General features: G+C 42.6%; 1 protein-coding gene across 1 annotated transcript; it reads right to left on the bottom strand.

Moving 5' to 3' along the window:
- Window positions 1-4738: 4738 nt before the first annotated feature.
- Window positions 4739-5326, bottom strand: LOC138897571 (uncharacterized). The gene has a single exon (XM_070183555.1). It carries the CDS (start codon window positions 5324-5326, stop codon window positions 4739-4741), a length of 588 nt encoding a protein of 195 aa, XP_070039656.1.
- Window positions 5327-22989: the final 17663 nt, after the last annotated feature.

The following is a 22989-nucleotide window of genomic DNA, read 5'->3' as shown; positions in this document are numbered from 1 at the left end:
CAGAACTCAACAACATATATAAAAAGGGAAATCTCTATAGCTCAATGTGTATACAATAGCCCAAAACCCGGCGTAATATAAGTCACAAGATCTATGACAATACCAAAATCATTCCTATACAATTGTGTCTAGTAAAGAAGGAAAAATATAAAAAGGGATAGAAGGGGACTCCGAGGCCTGCGGACCCGGGCAGGTGTACCTTGAAGTATCCAAATGCAAACCCAGCTCACTAGTGTTGGGACTGATAGGATGTACCTGGATTTGCACAAAAATATATGCAGAAGCGTAGCATGAGTACACCACAACGGTACCCAGTAAGTGCCAAGCCTAACCTCGGTGGGGTAGTGACGAGGTCAGGTCAAGGCCCTACTAGAAATAATAAAAAAAAACATGACGAAAGATATAACAATACAATGGTAATGAAAGTGGAAATGAAACAAATAAGGAATTTACTAAAAGTTAACTACACAGAATCAAGGCAGATAATACAACACGGAAGGAAACAAGGATTAACATGTTAAGGAAATAAACAACCAGGACAAGTACAACAAATAAAGAAAGATCAACAAGGGCCACTACTGAGGTACCGCCTCGTAGTCCCAAATCACAAAAGTAACTCACAGTCTTTACTTATATCACCGCAGGAGCCTTTACATTTAGTTTTGAAAATTATTTTTCCCGAAATAGCATCCCGTGTTTTAGCCCACCTTATTATACCGCATGGCTTCTAGTAGTTCTCCTACTAGCCACACGTATCAAGCCCACCTTATCTCACCGCATGCATTTCAATCCCCAGACCTTATACCACTGCATGCGTTTAAATAACACAACGTATCACAAATCGCACCTCAAGTGCCCAATATCACAACTTGCCAGAGAAACCAAACAATGACAGAATTTCACAATAAGGAGCCCACGGCTCAACCACAATATACACAAAGTCTCAACAATAACAATCGGATGAATAACTCGATAGAATGATATTTCACTACTTAACACTTTGCCTCAATAGGAATCACGGCCTTTGCAACTTAATACCAATTTCAACAACAAGATATTCCAAGAATGGCAATTTCAAGTAAGGAATTCAACAGTTAAATAATGAATAAGGAATAAAGGAAACAAGAACTTCAACTAAACATGCTGGGAATTAGTAAGTAAGAGATAAGGCAGGTAGACATGTGAAATTAGACTAAAAATGATGACTATAATATGTTAAGGCAACTCAATTAAGGCAAGGAAGGGGTCTACATAGCTAAAACCAGAAATTTCCATATTTAGCCCGTGTACACACACTTCACCTTGGATACACGGCTTTCACATATCGCAATTATCACAAACAACACCAGTCCTAAGAGATAATTCCCCCACACAAGGTTAGCCAAGTTACTTACCTCAAAACCATACTAAATCAATCAACTAGAAGGCCTTTCCCTCGATTATCCAACTCCGAACGGCTCGAATCTAGCCAAAACAATTTCATACTATAAATATAAACTATAGAAAACTAATTCGAATAATAAAGTTATGATTTTTGCAAAGAAATAAAAAGTCAACTCAAAAAGTCAACCCGGGCCCGCATCTCGGAACCTGACCAAAATTATAAAATCCGAACCCCCATTCGATAAGGATTCCAACCATATGAAAATTACTCAAATTCGACCACAAATCGCCTTTCAAATCCTCAATTTTTAGCCTAAGAAGTTTCTACCATTTTTTCCCAATTTCCAAATCCAAAACACAAATTTAATGAAGAAATTAATAATAGATTCATGTAATTAACTAAAACCAAGTTAGGATTCCTTATCCCAAAGTTTTCGATGAAGAACCCTCGAAACATGTAGTTAGGATTCATGTAGTTGTTTGTGTAGGCAAACTCTGCAAGGGGCAGAAACTGATCCCAAGAACCCCTAAAATCCATGACACAAGCACGCAGCATGTCCTCCAATATCTGAATAGTGCACTCGAGTTGTCTGTCCATCTGAGGGTGGAATGTTGTACTCAACTCAACCCGTGTGCCTAACTCTCGCTGCACTGCCCTCCAGAACTGCGACGTAAACTGCGTGCCCCGATCTGAAATGATGGACACCAGCACACTATGAAAGCGAACAATCTTGTGGATGTAGATCTCATCCAATCGCTCCAAAGAATAGTTAGTCCCAACTGGAATGAAATGTGCGGACATGGTCAACCGATCCACAATTACCCAAATACATCAAAATTCTTCGAAATTCGTGGGAGCCCAACTACGAAGTCCATGGTGATATGCTCCTATTTCCACTCCGGAATCTCAAGCCTCTGAAGTAATCCGCCCGGTCTCTAATACTCGTACTTCACCTGCTGATAATTTAGGCATCGAGCTACAAAACCCACTATATCCTTCTTCATCCTCCTCCACCAATAGTGTTGCCTTAAGTCCTGATATATCTTTGCGGCACCCGGATGAATGGAATACCACGAACTGTGGGCATCCTCAAGAATCAACTTACGTAGTCCATCTACACTGGGCACACAAATACGACCCTGCATCCGAAACACCCCATCATCCCCAATAGTAACCTCCTTGGCATCACCGTGTTGAACCGTGTCCTTGAGGACAAGCAAATGGGGGTCATCATAAGGAAGACCGAGAAACCATACAAGGAACCTGACTGGACTCCGAAACATTTAACCTCACGAACTAATTGGCCAAGGCCTGAACATCTTATGCAAGCAGTCTCTCACCGACCGGAATAAATGCAAAGCTACCCATTCCGCCTTTCTATTAAGGCATCGGCCATCATATTGGCCTTCCCGGGAAAATACATAATGGTATATCATAGTCCTTTAGCAGCTCCAACCATCTTCGCTGCCTCAAATTTAGATCCTTTTATTTGAACAAGTGTTGGTGACTCCGATGATCCATAAATACCTCACAAGACACACCGTAGATATAATGCCTCCAAATCTTCAATGCATGAACGATGGCTGCCAGCTCCAAATCATGAACATGGTAGCTCTTCTCATGGGGCTTCAACTGGTATGAAGCATAAGCAATCACTCTTCCCTCCTACATCAAAACACACCCAATACCAATCTGAGAAGCATCATAATACACTGTATAAAAGCCTGACGCTGAAGGCAAAACTAGGACTGGAGATGTGGTCAAGGCAGTCTTGAGCTTTTGAAAGCTCTCCTCACACTCATCCGACCACCTGAATGGAGCACCCTTCTGGGTCAACCTGGTCATAGGCACTGCAATGGACGAAAAACCCTCCACAAAGCGACGATAATACCCGGCCAAGCCGAGAAAACTCAGAATCTCAGTAGCTGAAGACGGTTTGGGCCAACTCTGAACTGCCTCTATCTTCTTTGGATCCACCTTAATTCCCTCACTGGACACCACGTGCCCCAAGAATGCCACCAAACTGAGCCAAAACTCACTCTTGGAGAACTTGGTATAAAGTTTCTCTTCCCTCAACCTCTGTAGTACAATCCTCAAAAATTGTGCATGCTCCTCCTGGCTACGTGAGTACACCAGGATATCATCAATAAATACTATGACAAACGAATCAAGATATGGCTGGAATACACTATTCATCATATGCATGAATGTTGCTGGGGCGTTGGTTAGCCCGAAAGACATCACAAGGAACTCATAGTGAATATAGCGGGTCCTGAATGCCGTCTTCAAAATATACTAGTCCTGAATCTTCAACTAGTGATATCCAGACCTCAAATCAATCTTAGAGAACACCCTTGCTCCCTGAAGCTGGTCAAATAAATCATTAATGCACGGTAAATGATACTTGTTTTTTATTGTAACTTTGTTTAACTGCCTATAGTCGATACACATCCACATAGTACTATCCTTCTTCTTCACAAACAAAACCGGTGAACCCCAAGGTGACACGCTAGGCCTAATAAACCCCTTATCAAGAAGCTCATGAAGCTACCCTTTCAATTCCTTCAGCTCTGCTGGTGCCATACGATATGGAGGAATAGAAATGGGCTGAGTACCTAGCACCAAGTCAATACCAAAATCAATATCCTTGTCAGGTGGCATACCCCGCATGTCTACATGAAACACATTCGAAAAATCTCGCACTACGGGAACATAATTAATAATAGGAGTATCAGTACCAACGTCCCTCACAAAGGCCAAATATGGCAGACACCCCTTCACAACCATCCGTTGGGCCTTCAGATAAGAAATCACCCAGCTGGGAACATAATCTAGAGAACTACTCCACTCGATCCCCAGCAGTCCCGGCATCGCCAATGTCACGGTCTTGGCGTGACAATCCAGAATATCATGATATAGGGACAAACAATCCATACCCAAAATCACGTCGAAATCAACCATACTAAGCAATAAGAGATCAAATCTAGTCTCCAATACCCAAATAGTCACCACACACGACCGATACACATGGTCCACAATAATAGTATCGTCCACCGCATAGATACATGAACAAGTGAAACTAAGGACTCACGGGGCATATCCAAATGACGAGCAAAATATGATGATATATACGAATAAGTGGAACCAGGGTCAAATAATATAGAAGCATCCCTATGGCATACTGAGATAATACATATGATCACTGTGTCTGAAGCAACGACCTCTGGCCTGGCAGGAATAGCATAGAATCGAGTCTACCGCCACTTGATCGGCCTCCCCCTCTAGGGCGGCCTCTAGATTCCTGAGCCTCACCCCGAGCTGGATGAGCGGGTGGTGAAGTAACTGGTGTGGAAGTCACCGCCTCAATCCTCTGCTAAACTGGACAATCCAAAGGCGGGGACAATGCCTCTTCACATAACCAAACTCTCTACACTCGAAGCAACCCCGCTCTGACAATGGTGGCAAGTACTGAAGTAGACCCCGAGAACCAGAATAACTACTAGAGGGGCTTGGCACAGATGAACTATGAACTGATGGAGCATGAGATAAACTCTGAGCTGGGAGTGCACTGAGAGATGACTGACCCAAGCGAGCACTGTATGAACCATGGCTAGCTGATGCACCATGATGAATTGGATGAGCCATCTGAGAGGGCCTATAAGGACAACCCCTGTTATGGTGGGACTGACCCCCAGAAGAAACACCGCTGAAGCCACCTGAACCACGAGGCCTCTTAGCCTCCCTCTCCTCACGCTCCTGACTACGCACCAGCTCTAGCCGTCGAGCAATATCAACCACCTCGTCGAACATAGCACCTGATACATTCTCTCGAGTCATAACAATACGCAGTCCATAGTTGAGGCCATCAATGAACCTCCTAGTCCTCTCCCTCTCTGTGGGAACCAACCAGAATGCGTGACGAGCCAACTCTGAAAATCTCATCTCGTAGTGGTCACGGACATACCCTCTTGGTGTAGCTACTCAAACTGACTACGTAACTCCTCCCTGCAAGTCGGTGGCACAACTTCTCCAAGAAGAGAATGGAGAACTCGTGCCATAAAAGTGGTGCAGCACCGGCTGGCCTTCTCCGCTCATAGGCCTTCCACTATCTGAAGGCTGCCTCCGTCAGCTAAAAAGTAATAAATAAGACCCCACTAGTCTCCAGAATACCCGTCGTGCGAAGAATCCACTAGAACCTATCCAAGAAGTCCTGAGCATCCTCTGACTCAGCCCCACTAAATGATGGAGGCTTGAGCCTTCCAAACCTCTCTAGTCTTTTCTGCTCCTCATCACTCATAATGGGACCCACCTAGGCTTGAGCAACTTCAACCGGCTGGGCAGGTAGTACCCCCGGTGTCTGAAGTCCCTGCACCACCTGCTCTGGATCACGGGTGGCGGGAGTCTGAGCGTCTCTTCCGGCCTGAGAAGTGGCTGGTGCGGCCTGAACTGAAATCACCTGAGAAAGGCTAGTGCAAACAATCAATATATGGGCTAGAGCCTCCTGAAGGCCTGGAATCACAATGGGCACAGCTGGTGCCTGAGCTGGCCCCACCGGCTCAACCACATCTGGAATCTGCTCCTGAGCTGGAACAACTGGTGGATCTATATATCTGACTGATATGATGAATTTTACATCTCTATATCTACATGTCAATGTGCATGTCACATGTGATGCAGCACAGTGAAAACCTCACGTACTCACACTCTCAGAGTACTCAATCTGACTGTCTCAATTCTCGCTCATCACACTCAGTCACTCAGCACTGTACGGTACATGCACTCACTGCTGGTATGTCAGACTCCGGAGGGGCAGATCCTGCCCAAGCGCTAATAAAACTTGTTGCGACGCGCAGCCCGATCCCATCATGAATCAATAATACATGATGCGGTGTGTAGCCTAATCTCATCATTAGTCAATAGTACCTGTAGTGGCACACAACCCGATCTCATCATGAGTCAATAGTACACGCTGTGGCGTGCAACCCGATCTCATCAATATCACTCACAAACAGGACCTCGGCCTCACCCAGTCATCAATCTCCCCAGTCTCTCGGGCTCACAACACTCATGCCAATCAGCCCAAAATAATGATACATTATGTGACAATAAATAGTAACAGATACTGAGATATGATATGCAATGATGAATGCGACTGAGTACATAACTACAATTTAAGCAAATAACTCAACAGCAAAAGAACGACCGTTGTGGGTCCCAATAGTACCAGCACATAGCCTAAACATGATCTTCTAACATAAATCTCAGCTCAAATTCTCTAACACATAGAGTACAGTAATAATATTCAGATAGGATGACTACATAGTCCCACGAAATCGATTAAGTCACAATTTATATGGTGTACGCCCACACGCCTATCACCTAGCATGTGTGTCACATCAACACCGACCGCACAAAATGTAATTCAGGGATTCATACCCTCAGAACCAAGTTTAGAAGTGTTACTTACCTCAAACAGTGCAAATCTCTACTCCAATAAGCCCTTGCCTCCGAATCGACCTCCGAACGCCTCGAATCTAGCCACAAATAACTGGATACAATCAACACAAGCTATAGGAATCAATTCCATATGATAAAGCTAAGTTCTTAAGCAAAAATCAAAAAGTCAACTCAAAAGTAAATCCCGGGCCCATGTCTCATAATCCAACAAAATTAACAAAATCCGAACACCCATTCAACCACGACTCCAACCATACCAAAATTACTTAAATTTGACACCAAATCTCCACTCAAATCCTTAATTCTTACTCTCCAATCCCTAGCTCAAAACTCCCAAAAGTCCTCCTTAAAACACATAAACTAGGTGAGAAATTCAATGGGTATTCAATATTAATGAATAAAAATGATCAAAAGTGATTTACCTCTTGAAATCTAGTGAAATCCCCTTAAAATATTGCCTCGAACCGAGCTTATAAAGTTCAAAAATAACAAAGTTTCGGAAACCCTTCGAGATATATTTTGCCAGTGCTTTTTGAACATGAGCTCCACTTAACCGCACTTGCGGTCCCGCAGGCGCGACAAATCCTTCGCTTCTGTGATTCCTCTGGCAACCTCCTGCCCTTGCACCTGTTGAAAGGGTTCCGCATCTGCGGAGCCGCTCCAGCGACCTCTTCTCTGCTTCTGCGGAAGCTGCATCCTCACGCCTTTTCGCACCTGCACAACCTCCATGCATCTGGGAAAGGGCAGGTGCGGACACTATCCCCGCACCTGCGACCACTGTCCAACTCCTTCCAGACCGCGCCAACGACCACTCCCCCGCTTCTGCAGTCACGCACCTACGACCAATCCTCTGCAGGTGCGATGGCACCAGACATCAGCAGCCCAAAAATTCTCCTAAGTCAAATTCCAATCTGATTTCCATCTGAATCTTCCCCGAGGCCCCCGGGACCTCAACCAAATACACCAACAAGTCCTAAAACACGATACGAACTTAGTCGAGGTCTCAAATCACATCAAACAACATCAAAAACACGAATCACACCCCAATTCAAGCCTAATGAAAACTAATTAATTCCAACTTCTACAACTGATGTCGAAACCTATCAAATCAACTCCGATTGACCTCAAATTTTGCACACAATTCATAAATGATACAACAGACCTATTCCAACTTTCGAAGCCAAAATCTGAGCCCGGTAACTACAAAGTCAACTCTCGGTCAAACTTCCCAACTCTCCAAACTTCTATTTTTCTAACTTTCACCAATCCAAGCCAAAATCATCTACGAACCTTCAAATCAATATACGGACACACTCCTAAGTCCAAAATCACCATATGGAGCTATCGGAACCATCAAAACTCCATTCTGAAGCCATTTACTCAATAGTCAATATTTGGTCAACTCTTTCAACTTAGGCTTCCAACCTTGGGATTAAGTGTCCCAACTCATTCCGAAAACATCCCCGGAACCAAACCTACCACACTGGCAAGTCATATAACAATAAAAGAGAATGGAATAAGAAATAAATGGGGGAACATGGCTATAATACTCAAAACGACCGGTCGGGTTGTTACATTTTCAATCATCAGTCAATAGATTTACCTCAAGCTTTGTTCTAATTTTATAATTTTATCATTTTTATTTCACAATTTATCATACTTCCTTTTTAGTTGCAATATGCACACATACTCTTTGAAGATTTATGAGTTTTTTCGAAAATATATTTGGAAAGCTATTCTCCACCTCATCCTTGAAGATGCAATGAGAGTCACACATAATTTTATCACGATTCTTTAGAGATTTGTCAAATAACATAAATTGAAAAATTAATTTTTTAATTTAATTTGTACCTCAGTTAAAAAACTTGTTGTACTTGCTCTTGTACATTATGGCTTTTCCTATTTTCCGCTAGCTTTAACTAGTTCTTATTGCTATATTTATTACCATAATTTAAGCAAGTAATTGCTGATATCGAAAATGAATTTTTAATTCAAAGCTTCTAAAAGCCTCCTAATTTAATAGATAATGTCTATTATCTATTGTTGTTTGAAATATATTTAATTTTACATTCTAATCTATTCCAAGGATCACGTTGGAGATTTTGTTGTGGAACATAACCCGATTTTAATATATTAAGCTTCCTATGAATATAAAGTTTCTATTTGCTTGTCCTTAAGGACACGGTTCAGCATGGCGATGCCAAGGAGGTTTCTATTGGAGATGACGATGTGTTGTGGATGCAGGGTCGATTATGTATGCCCAATATGGATTGGTTGCGTGAGATGATCCTCGAGGAGGACCACAGTTCGCGATAATCCATTCATCCAGGTGCCGCTAAGATGTATCAGGATTTGAGGCAGCACTATTGGTGGAGGAGAATGAAGAAAGACATAGTAGAGTATGTACCTCAGTGCCTAAATTGCCAGCACGTGAAGTATGAGCATCAGAGGCCGGGCAGTTTGCTTCAGAGACTGGAGATTCCCGAGTGGAAGTGGGAGTATGTTACCATGGACTTTGTTGTTGGGCTCCCACGGACTGGAAAAAAATTTGATGTTGTATGAGTGATTGTGGATAGGTTGACCAAGTCGACTCATTTCATTCCGCTGGTGACCACCTATTCTTCAGAGAAGCTAGCACAGATCTATCGGAGTCACAATTCACACGGTGCATGCCCACACGCCCGTCACCTAGCATGTGCGTCACCTCAACACCAAACACATAACACGTAATTCAGGGTTTCATGCCCTCAGCACCAAGTTTAGAAGTGTTAATTACCTCGAACAAGCCAAATCCAGTATCGGTCAAGCCAAGCGATGCTCCAAAAATGCCATCCCGCAAGTACCGACCTCCGAACGGCTTGAAACTAGCCAAAAGCCAACTCAAATACATCAATTAATGCCAAAGTAACCAAACCTAATCGATAAAGGTCGAATCTTAATCAAAAGCCCAAAATCAACCCAAAAGTCCAACCTAGGCAGGTGCCTCGAACCTCGATGAAACTCACAAAATCCGACAACCAATTCAATTACGAGTCCAACCATACTGGTTTCACTCAAATCCGACTCCGAATCGACATTCAAAACTCAAAAACTCACTCTATGAAGCTTTAGGCTAAAATCCCCAATTTTCTCTTTAAAACTCATAATCCAATTATCAAAAATGAAGATAAAATCATGAATATAATAAAAACCGACTGTAGAACACTTACCCCAATTCTTGTGATGAAATTTGCCTCTAAAATTGCCTCAATCCGAGTCCCACATCTCAAAATATGATAAAAGAACCCCCAAACCCCGATATATAGCTTCTGCCCAGCATTTTTGCTTTTGCGAACAAAAGGCCGCTTCTGCGGCGTTGCTTTTGTGAAAATATTGCCGCTTCTGCGGAAAACCCTGGAGTTCTGCTCGTCCGCACCTTCGCAACAGTCATCGCTTCTGCACAAGCATAGGTGCGAGACAAGACACACTTTTGTGCACTCAATCGCTTTTGCAATCACCGCTTCTGCTTCTGCGCACACGCGGGTGCACTTCGTCCTCTGCATCTGCGATGATCCCCAGCCAAGCTTCTTTCGTTTCCGCGACCAACTGTCCATATCTGCAGACTCGCATCTACGTTTGGTCTTCCGCAGATGCGGAAACACCAAAACCAGTAGCCTTAGCCAAATGCAACATGCGACGAAAATAGTCTGAACCTCGTCCGAAACTCACCTGAACCCCTCCGGACCCCGTCCAAATATACCAATAAGACCCATAACATAACCCGGACCTACTCGAGGCCTCAAATCACACATAACATCATCGAAATGAATAATCGCAACTCAAATCAAACTTAAATGAACTTTGAGCTTTCAACTTCCACAACTCGCGCCGAAACATATCAAATCAACTCGGAATGAACTCAAATTTTGCACACAAGTCCCAAATGACATAAAGAAGTTATTCCAATTCCCAGAACCACAATCCGAATTCAATATCATCAAAATCAACTCTCAGACACACTTATGAACTTTCCAAACCTTCAAATTTCCAACCTTCGCCAATTAGCATCGAAACCTTCTAGAAACATCCAAATGCAAATTCGGGAATACGCCCGAGTCCAAAACCACCATCCGGACCTAACGAAACCATCAAAACTCCAATACGAGGTCAAATGCTAAAAAGTCAAACTTGGTCAACTCTTCCAACTTAAAGCTTAAACCATGAATTTCATTCTTGCGAACCGACTCCGAATAACTTGAAAACCAAAACCGACGACTCACACAAGTCATAATACATCATATGATGCTGCTCAAGACTTCAAATAGTTGAACGAAATGCAAATGCTCAAAACGACCAGGCTGGTCGTTACATCCTCCCCCACTTAAACATACGTTCGTCCTCGAACGTGCCAAGTGTTGTTCCAGATCCATCAAACCGTCGTGTAACCTTACCATGCACATACCCAAGGGTGATCTCACGTCACCATATCCCATATAGGCTTGACAACACAACATAACTGAACATCATTACTTCAACCTTAGCCCGTAAATCACACAATCCAATTTCCAACATCCGGAATTTCTTATAAGACCCGAATCTTGCATCCACACACTGTATAAGTCTGAACAAGCGCATCAATCCATAACCATAACCCAAGACACAATCACATGATATATCGCATAAATCAAATACTCATAGCAATAATTTCTTACCACAATAGCTGCTCGATGACCAACCCGACACCGATAATAAACCTCATATCAAACAAAATCACGTTCTAAAACCTTTGTACACTGCAGATGATGAAAGAACACGTAGAAACTCATAACCATTCATCAGATCAACGAGTCATAAAGCTCCCTCTCCTTCGACAAGAACTAAAGCCAAATTTCTAAGCCGATCAGTGACATTATCCTTGCAAATATACTGCAAACAAATCTGATAGAACCCATTCTAGGTCAAATGACCTTACTTTATCAAATACAGCCGCCCTACTGACATGTCATGCCAATTCAACCTAGAGCCACAAACCGTACAATCCGTGCACCAATAAGTAACGATTCAAATGTACCCAAAAAATGGAAAATGACTCAAACGAGAGAACCATCCCACAAGTTCAACAAGTACCACCACAACCGCAATGCTACAAAGCCATCTTACATAGTATAACCAAGACACACGAATCTAACATAAAGGATCATATCTCAACATAACTCTACTACAATGTGTGACCCCATCCAAACACTGGTCCATATGAAGTACCTCAAGCCACCATGCTCAAAATCAACAACCACGCACAATTTGACACCTAGTACCAATAGTGCATGATCGTAACCACCGAGAAGCAAACAACACCATACATTATAACCGGACAAAAGGCCATAACCAAGGCGTGATCAACCATTCCTCACCCTAATAACCATCCCGATCGAATTCCGTTATAAGACCCAAACAGAACCGCACCATGTGTGATTATAACCAACAAATCAAAACCCCTAGTAGCATAGAAGATCAACACATAGATCATATCAGCACACGAATAAGCTCCACTCTAACTGAATGGCACATCCCTCAACAATAGCAGTACGGAGTCAATCAATCCGACCCAGTGTAGAATACACATCCTCATTGGGCCTACCAATGGATCCAAAATCAACTCTGGTCACCCACGAATAGATAAATAACCCTCCGAAAGTCCACAATGACAGGATCATAACACACACTATTCTCTAGCTAGCCTTGGCCACATTTTTCACTGTCCACAACCACGAAACAATCTGCTCCTGAGAACTCCTGGTCTCCAAATCCGAAGAACACACGAATCACCATATTTGGTCCCAACTCCACCGCATGAATGTCTAACACATCTATCATACACGATCACCCCACGAGGAATACTTCTATAATTCTTTCGTGCTACATAGGAAAATCTGAATATTAGCAGTCGATCAACAAGGCGAGTATCGCAATACCCAATGAAGCATCCATAAATCAACACTCAGTGCGCCTTCTGAAATACGCACCCTTCTCAGGAATTACCAAGCGGTTATAACATTCATCTATATATCTAAAATTGTCCATGTTGTCCACAATTCATGACCTTCCCTCCAACTATGAACTGTGACCTTGTACATGCAAAACTCAATCCTACACAACACACCGCATCTATCATGCCATCATATGAAACGTACGAGAATCTCATAATCAACTCTAAGACACAAGCAGAATACATACCCGATCAGTCAAAAACCTTCCATTTGTTCTTATCCAGGAGAAAATCACAATACGGAACATGCTCTTTACGCCGGTAGGAAATATCTATCCCAAGCCATGATAGAAACCATCGAGAACACTTCGAAACTCATTTGCCCATAACAATACCATCGGAACTGGGTCTCTCTAACTCAACCAAGCCACGTCGGTCGCCAAACCCAAGAGTATTGCCACAAAACACCTGTAGAGGCTCACCACATCATAAGTACCCAAAGAACCGATCATATCCATTACCGTGATGATCCAAGCTATTACCAAGTTGTCCTATTTCTCTGAGTTCCTTCCGAATTACCCTCAAATGGACACTTCCCTTGCCAGAACACCACGATCCTTAACCAAAAAACACCCCACGAGATCCTAGCATAAAATCACACTGCCCTAAGGCCCATAAACCGATGTATTCCCTCTAAGTACCCCCAAACATACCGCAACCGAGATACCCACTCTAAAGAGACCTTCTGTGAATCTGAAATTGTTTCATCCACCTGTCCGATATCGAAATGTAAAATCCATAATGATATAGAAATAATGCGAGTCTCAATACCATCCAATGTAAATCTCATATCCTAGCCATATACAAATCTCATATTCTCGAGAGTCATCCATTCTGCTCAAATCTCAATTGCATCGCCCAAACGGGCCAAACGACATGTGCCCCATTAGCACAATAACACCCAAAGAAGTAATCCACACCTTTACGCAACTGAGCAATTTCCTACTCCACGCGCACTACATCCTTCACGAACAACAAATCAACCATCCCATGATTCCCATATACCCATAAAGTGTAACACATCCCGTATCCAAATATTTCTTTACTCGAGTCATCCTCGATCTCAACCTCAGCAGGTCATAACTGATTCATAAGTATAGCTTAAACTGAAACTAATACAACACATAACTGTTCAATCCACTCGTCGATAGCAGACTCCCCCACTTGTCTCAGAGCCCTGGAATAAAACATCTGACATCTTACAATAACCATGCCCCATTATTGCCATAATCTCGCACAGAAGTTCAACTCAATACTTCATAAGCTCAGGTAACACAAACCATATAATACCTCAAATCATCTGCAAATCTCGCATTCATCCTCGTGATGGTCAGGTCAACTATTACGACCGATCCAACCTCAAATCGCACAAACATAACCCACTGGTAGAAAAGAAAACCTCCACACAACATCATAAAAATCACACATCCGTAGATTACCTCGCAGGTTATAACCCACCTGCTTAGCCTTAAACTGACATCTCTTTATACCCTTTTACAACCACAACTACTACACAATCACTTAATCTTCCTGAGTCTGAACTCACCAACTAGGCATGAGAACCTGATTCGTTCTACAATTAAACAACATGAAAGATCCTCCAATACACTTATAACTCGAGACTATACATCACATTAAGACAATAATCAAGCACATTTTTACCTCTCAAGCAAACTCTTCTCGTCATATTAAATCCATCTGAACACATCCCGTAGTCACGTCATATTCATCATATAGCCATCCAACCACTCATCGAGCCACAAATTCCACTAATAGGGACACTACCGGACTTATAAGTCCAAAAGTACATGCTCACACAACCGAAATCCCCGTGCTCAAGCTACAGTCAAAACCCAGCCTCAAGTCCTCCAAACTGGCCCATCATCAGTGCACAAAAATCACATTTTGCACCTCATCCATGAAATCACAAGACGGCGATGCACTGCTGATACCGAGCGCTCACATGCGCACACGAATACATGGAGGGAATTCAAAGAGTTATGTTTAAAGCTGAATCATTGCTGCACGATAAGGAAAGAAAGATGGGAAGTTTATCCTAAATTCCATGTAGCCTCTCAAAGATAGGTATGGACGTCATCATACCGATCCGCAAGACTCTACTAGACACTTGCTCATGACTTGTAGAACCTACAAACCTAGAACTCTGACACCACCTTGTCACGACCCAAAATTCACCTAGTCGTGATGGCATTTAACCCAACCCATCAGGTAAGCCCATTAACAACTATCCAATTTAAATGAGATTTATTAAGAAAAGAAATGAAAATACAGTTGCTTTTATGCAAGAATTTTCCAAGGACCGGTAGTACAAATCATGAGCTTCTAAGATTAGAATTTACAAAGTTGGTATAAAATAAATACATTATCTATTCGAAATGTACATAAACAGAATTTTATAAATCTAAGGCTACCATGAACAAGAGGCAACTACAACCGGAACGCATGTACGTCTTCAAATCCAGCTCTTGTAGATCACAGCAACATCAGCATTCAACATCTGCACACAAGATGCAGAAGAGTAGTATGAGTACAACCGACCCCATGTACTCAATAAGTAACAAACCTAACCTTAGTTTGAAAGTAGTAACGAGCTGGAAAATAGGTCGGAGTCCAACACAAATAGCCAACAACAGTTCATAACAACATAATGGAAGTAATAAAAGAATTAGCTCAGAGATAAAATGCTCAGCTCGTTCACAGTTCCAGAAAAATAGGCTTGCTTTTCAGTATATCAGTGAAAACCCAAATCTTTTACCGAAATCACCAAATTTATGAGTAAGTTTGAAAACTGTGATTTTTCCCAAAACCTTTTCAACAATAGATAAGATGTTTCATTATCAACTGGAAGGAGGAAAATACATCTCTATGCCTACATGTCAATATGCAGGTGAAATCATGAATGACACCAAAACCGGAGTGGCATAAAGAAATGCATCTCAAGTATGCATGTCAAATGTCATGTATCTCATTGATGAACTCATGTACTCACACTCTCAGAGTACTCGATCTCACTGTCTCAAACTTTCCACTCATCATGCTCAATCACTCGACACGCTCAGTCACTTAGTACTGTATATGGCTAATTCAGCCCAGGGAAGATCTATCGCAGCTGAAAAGTAAGGCCATCTATAAACCTCCTAATCCTCTACCTATCTGTGGGAACCAACCAGATAGCATGACGGGCCAACTCCGAGAATCGCATCTCATACTGCGTCATAGACATATCACCATGGTGAAGTTGCTCAAGCTGCCTACGCAGCTCCTCTCTGCGGGACTGTGGCACAAACTTCTCCTGGAATAGACCGGAGAACTGCTACCATGTAAGGGGTGTTGCGCCAACCGGCCTACACCTCTCGTAAGCCTCCCACCAACTGAAGGCATCCCAGAGAACTGAAAAGTAGCGAATGAGACCCTATTGTCCTCTAGAATACCTGTTGTACAGAGTATCATCTGACACCTGTCCAAGAAGCCCTGTGCATCCTCTCCCTTGGTACCACTGAAAGATAGAGGCTCTAGTCTTCCAAACCTATCCAATGGACGCTGCTCAACATCAGGCATGAGAGGAACCACATAGTCCTGAGCAGCTACAACCGGCTTGGCTAGTGGTTCCCCCGGTGTCTGGAATCCCTGTACCACCTGCTCTAGTATGCGGGCGAAGGGAGTTTGAGCACCTCCCCCGGCCTGAAAAGTGGCTGTTGCGGCCGGAACAGAGACTGCATGAGCAAGACTAGTACACGCGGTCAAAATCTAAGCTATGGCCTCCTGAAGGCCTGGAATCACAATAGGCACAGGTGGTGCCTGAGGTAGTGCATCAACAACTGGAATCTGGTCCTGATCTGGGGCAACTGGAGAATCTGAAGGTACTGCCCCAGCTACTGTGCGGGTTGTACCTATGCCCCTACTGCGGCTCTACCGCTACCTTGGCCTCTCGCTGCCCTGGCTGGTGGTACTGGTGGATGTCCATCCTGCCCTGTAGTACGCATCCTCACCATCTGTGAGAGAATTAGAACAACATAAATTTAATTACCAGAACCAAAAGATTCGCACGACAAGAATTCAAGAATGTGAAGTTTCCTAAGGGTTCAGCAGTCTCTCGAAGATAAGTATAGATGTCTTCATACCGATCCGCAAGACTCTACTAAAACTGCTCATGACTCGTGAGATCTATATAACCTAGGCACTGATACAAACTTGTCACGACCCAAACCTAACCCGTCGTGATGGCGCCTATCGTGTAACTAGGCAAACCGACATTCTCAATATGCTTTCAATATATAACACAAGAGAGCTAAAGCAATTAAATTAACTGAAGGTTTAGATAATAATGGGATAAAAACCCAAAAAACAATACAAGTGCAGAATGATAGACCGACATTGGGTGTCACTAAGTCATGAGCATCTAACAACAAATCTAGAAACAGAGTCTACTACAGTCTATGCCGAATGCTAATAAAAGAGAGAAAGATAATAAGAAGGAGCAACAAGGATTGCGTACGCCGGCAACTAGCTCGTAAGTCTCCGATAATCAGCTCGCGCACGAACTCAACGACAGTCAAAACCATACACACCTGGATCTGCATATGAAGTGCAGGGTGTAGCATGAGTACAACCAACCTAGCAAGTAACATAATTAAATAAGGAACTAAGAAGCAATGACGAGCTATAAAAATACAGATCATTTCAAAAGTTTTTAGTAAATAGTGAACATGCTTTCAAATCCGGTGGTATAAGTCAATTCAGTTCGAGCTCAAGTAAAGCAGATATGAATCTTCCAAAAATTTCACAACAATAACAGATAACAATATAAGTACATCAATAAATAAAAACAATACAGCCTCTCAAGGCAGCAGTCACTTAGCTCATCTCAACAGCTCACACTCTCGGCTCTCAACCCTCAATACACACTCTCAATAGGTACCTACACTCACTAGGGTTGTGCAGACTCTGGAGGGGCTCCTTCCAGCCCAAGTGCTATATCGCTGCAGTGTGCAGTCCGACCCAAACATATCAGTAGCCAAAAGGCCCATTGCGGCGTGCAACCCGATCCACAGTCCATAAATAGCCATAAGGCTCATTGCCGTGTGCAACCCATATACCCTCACATAGTTCACATCTCGGCACTCATGCCCTATCTCAGTCACTAACTTCTCTAGCCCCTCACGGTGAGAGAATATCATAATAATCAACCCAAAAAGAGAATATAATAAGTATCAACAAGAAATGAGAGGGAACAAAGATATAACGCACAAGTAAGACTGTGACTGAGTACAAGGCATCAATTATCAGTAAATTCAACAAGTATACCACCGCCGCGAGTCCCAACAATGATATCATATGTCCTAAGCATGGTTTCTAACATGAAAGGTAGTCAATCGCTCAAATACAAGGAAGAACAAGTAATAACAATGGCTATTCGACTTTACAGTATCACGGGACGGACCAAGTCACAATCGGGCCCGCTTGGTCAAAACCCGAGGTTCGGACAAAATCCTTTTATCCATTCACCCCCGAGCCCGAATATGTAATTAGTTTTGGAATCCGACCTCAAATTGAGATCTAAATCCCCAAATTCCTAAAATCCCTATTTTCTACCCTAACCTCTAATTCTACCATGAAACTCTAGATTTCTAGGTTGAATTCTAGTGAAATGAAGTAAAAGATTGAAAGAAACGAGTTAATGAACATTTACCTATGATTTGGAAAAGAAAATGTCTTTGAAAAATCGCCCTAGGCCTCCTATCCTTTTGAAAAAAAGAAAAAAATGGCTGGAGTCCGAATTAAATGCTCACTGCCCAGCGACCTTCGCACCTGCAGTGCTTTGGTCGCACCTGCGCATCCGCATGTGCGGACGGGGTGTGCGCTTTTGTGGAAAAGGGCTGGGCCAACTAGGGCCGCACCTGCGGACAGGGTTCCGCTTCTGCGGTCCTGCTCCTGCGGAGAAAAGTCCGCATCTGCGGAAAAATGAAGTCCAGGCCTGGGTCGCATCTGCGGGGCTTTCGCTCACACCTGCAAGATTTGGTGCACCAACAGCCTTTGTTGAGGTTTGAACTCAACTCGCGCATCGCCCGAATGGCACCCGAGCCCTCGGGGATCCAAACCAAACATGCACGCAAGTCTAAAAACATCACACGGACCTGCTCATGCGATCAAATCGCCAAAATAACACCTAGAACTCTAAATTTAGCACCAAATCAAATTAAATTCTCAAGAACACTTTAAAATTTCTATTTTTGCTCAACTGGACGTCTGAATCACATCAAATCAACTCCGTTTCTCACCAAATTTCACAGACATAGGGCACAAAAAGGGTGGATGTGGTTCACCGAGAAAGTGGAGGATGCCAAAGAATACCTCGACCGAGAGTTCTATGCCAATGTTGCTCGTATAGAGAAAGGGATGAAGGTGACCAAAGTGCACAACCTCAAGGTGAGGTTTGATCAGCATACGCTAAATACGTACTTAAACTTTGAGGATGTTGAGCGAAAGGAGTATCTGGAGAAGTGCGCACTGTAGGAGGAAGTCCCACCTTGACTGGCTGAGATTCTAACACCACTAGGGTCAACACCACCATGGGTTCCCATTCAGTGGAGCACTTTGAGTTTTGAGGCAAAGTGGTGGTAGACCTTTGTTTTTAGCAGATTGGATCCATGCCAGAACGAGACTCACTTTCCTATTCCTCGAGAAGTTCTTGTGGCATCCATCATGGATGGGTTCCCAATCAATGTGGGTGCTGTGATGTCGGCCAACATTTCAGTGATTGCACGGCAGGATAGCTCAGCCTACCTTTATCCCAATACTATCACAGAGTACCTTACTGATGTAAAGGTAGAGCCGAGAGATTTTGACACCAAGGTAAACCCGAAGAAGCCATTCGACTGGTATTCACTGATGGATATAAGCAACCCAAAGAAGAAAGTCCAGCCTTCTACCGCCACAGGCCAGTCTGATGAGCCAACAGTAGTAGCTTCTGAGACAGCTGTTCTTCCATCCACCTTTGCTGAGCCTTCTACCAGTGCCGCTGCTATGTCTCTGCCATCATCCTCAGCTTTTACCACAGCCCCTAGAGCAGCTTTGAAGCTAGTGCCCATGCCCATAGTTCTACTATCTGCTCTGCGAGTCTCCTAGACATTGGCAAGTCTTAACAACTAGAATATATATATATATATATATATATATTAACTGAAAGTCAGTCACTCGGTACTGTATAAGGCCAATCCAGCCCGGGAAAGATCCATCCCCAAATATAAATGCTTCGGTCAAGATCCATGCCCAGGGAAGATCCATCCATCAATATAATCACTGCACTCACTGGGGGTGTGTACAGACTCCGGAGGGGCACCTTCAGCCCAAGCGCCATAATAAGCCAGATCCAAGCCTAAATCAATATAGCATGTTGCGGCGAGTAGCCCGATCCCATAATATCACTCACAATCAGGCCCTTGGCCTCACTCAGTCATCAATCTGTCCAGTTTCTCTTTCACGCCCCGACCTCGGGGAGCGCGACCGACGCTCAACCAAGATACCCTGGTTAAGCAATCCTGTTAGATACCTTCTACCCAACCTTTCCCATTAACAATATAAGAACCTAAACAGGTGATAGACATGAGAAGAGTCAAGTATTCTACGATATTTTTTACTACTAAAGGATATTAATTTATGATTTTCAAAAAATAACAAGTTTACTGATATGATAAAAATATGTTTGCCCAAATACCAGCACTTACTAGTTTAATTCCCAACATCATATACCACACACAACCTGTCTACAGAGCCTCTAAGTACAACAGAAGAGTAGTATGGATGTGCCGGCGACAAGGCCCCGGCTATACCTCAAAATGTAACATACAACAACAAATGACATGAAGCCAGAACAGAGTAGGGCTCACCAAAATCTGCTGAATAGAGAGTAACTGCTAATGAGGGTCAAAACCATCTGCTGATGAATCACCTGCATCCATTGAAAATGCAGCGCCCCTGGCAAAAAGGACGTTAGTACATATGGAATAGTACTAGTATGTAAAGCTAAATGTCCACTTTCAAAATAGAATACCATTATAATAAAGGGAAAACCGTAGAAACAGCAAGTCACAGTCAACAATATCCAAATGCCCAGTTAACACATACCAGTTTTCAAAATACGACAAATAATATATATTTTTGGTTGGGAGAACATTAGCACCGATATACCACCGTGTTTTAGCACAGAGTCCGATCATGCCTGATCGGCTTGGCCATATCCCCACGGACAATGTGGTTTGATATGTGATGTGAAAAAAGGGTGTTACCAAGAGTAGTACCACCATGTGCGCAACATGGAGTCCGATCTCCACTCGATCGGCTAGGCCGCCTTCCCATATATGCCGTGTGGGTTGACTTTCCAATTTATAGATAATATCAATCTTATCCCAAATAAGGGGAATAATCATAATCCATCACCATCCACCCCTACACCGGCCTTATGACCCACCCTTCCTCGGTCTGCTAATAATACTCCCAAAAATATTTTTGGTTTAGACACAAGGGAAACAAAAGCACAAATGTATTTATCTCATCATCTTTCATATTGTATAAACCTTAATTAGTATTTTCAACTATTCACAACAACAATATTTCCTTGGCTCTTTTGGCCATTCAAAAGATTCATTATTCATGGCACGGCGGCCTTACTTCATATTCCACACTTTCTTTTCTTTACTTTCAAGGATCATCAACATAAACATCAACATATAGAGTATTCCGAAAATCATAACTTTAAGTTATTAGCAATGAAGACTTAAACACAATGAATTCCTTTCCAAGAAATGAAGTAAAATGGTTGGCAATCAAAGCACAAGTTAGAAGCATAAACAAGTAACACACCATTTGATCTTGAAATACTTTTCCCAAAACGGGCAATACACAATTTTAACTCGTGAATATATATAAGAGCTAAAGAAACATTGGAAACACTTACAAAGCATAGCATTAGTTAAAACAGCCGTGTTTGGGAACAAGTATAACTCTCATTATTGGCACGGTGGCCACACTATCTATCTCCAACCCCCTTCTTTCACTTTCAAGTATCTTTATAGATTATCAATAACAAGACATTTTAATTCAAGACTTTAGATACACATTTGAGCAACTAACCAAATTAAGGGTCTTAGACACATGTGATTTCTTACACAATTCGACATGCTAGTTTTTATTAAAATCACGCTTCATATTATGACATATTAACACACAGCCCATGTTTAATCACCTTCTCAAATAGCAACTCAACAAAGAAGAACGTTTGGAATACAATTCGAATGCATATATCTTTTGACACAAGGCTTGTTCGGAATAATCAATTTATAATGAGCAACATAGGACTTACAACGCCATAGTGGGGTTCAATTCTAAAAGAGGAGTTTAGCCAACATACCTTGCCTCGAGCCTTTTTAAATTACTACAATATTCCGGAATTCTTAGCTTCTTCGATCTATTTGGAAATATAGCAAAATTGAATACAAATTAGGAGAGAGTTTATGGTTCCATCTCATTTGAGCATTTTATCAAACACTAGGTGGGTATTATGATTTCAAGGTCCTCCCATTGTGGATTCTTTCACCCCACTACCCAAAGTCTACCCAATTTAGCTCAACATTGTTTCCCCAACCCTTGATAGTACATGCATGTAAAAATAAACAACTCCCACACCCAAGAATTTCCATACTAATTACCTATTTTTAGTTAAATTTCGAAATTGAGGGTTAGGGTGTAGAATCTTACCTCTAGGATGAAGACCTAGTGTGTTTTCCTTGTTAATCTTCCAAGATTTGAGTAAGAATTGAGGGACAATTGGTTGATGAACTCTCTCTCCCTCTCTAGAGCACTTTCTCACTCTCAAAATAGTAGGTTCTTACTTAAGAAATGGTCCATAGAGTCTATATAATGAAATGGGGTTGGGTTATAAAAAACAAAAAAATGAAGCTTCAAAATAGAATCTGTGGTCGCATATGCGACCGCATAATGCTTCTGCGGTCCTAAAATGGGTCACGAAATGGCCCTCCGGAACCGGGCTCCGCCGCCTGGGTATACGGTCGTTCTACGATCGCAAAGCGGACCGCAGAATCTCCTC

The sequence above is a fragment of the Nicotiana tomentosiformis genome, chromosome 8, assembly GCF_000390325.3.
Source record: "Nicotiana tomentosiformis chromosome 8, ASM39032v3, whole genome shotgun sequence".
In the NCBI taxonomy this organism is placed as follows: domain Eukaryota; kingdom Viridiplantae; phylum Streptophyta; class Magnoliopsida; order Solanales; family Solanaceae; genus Nicotiana; species Nicotiana tomentosiformis.
Note: the sequence above shows the minus strand (reverse complement) of the source record. Positions and strands in the feature narration are given on the sequence as shown.

Bases quoted from the DNA above. Each gene is read 5' to 3' on its own strand.
- LOC138897571 (XM_070183555.1), bottom strand. From the start codon at position 5,326: ATGAGATTTTCAGAGTTGGCTCGTCACGCATTCTGGTTGGTTCCCACA.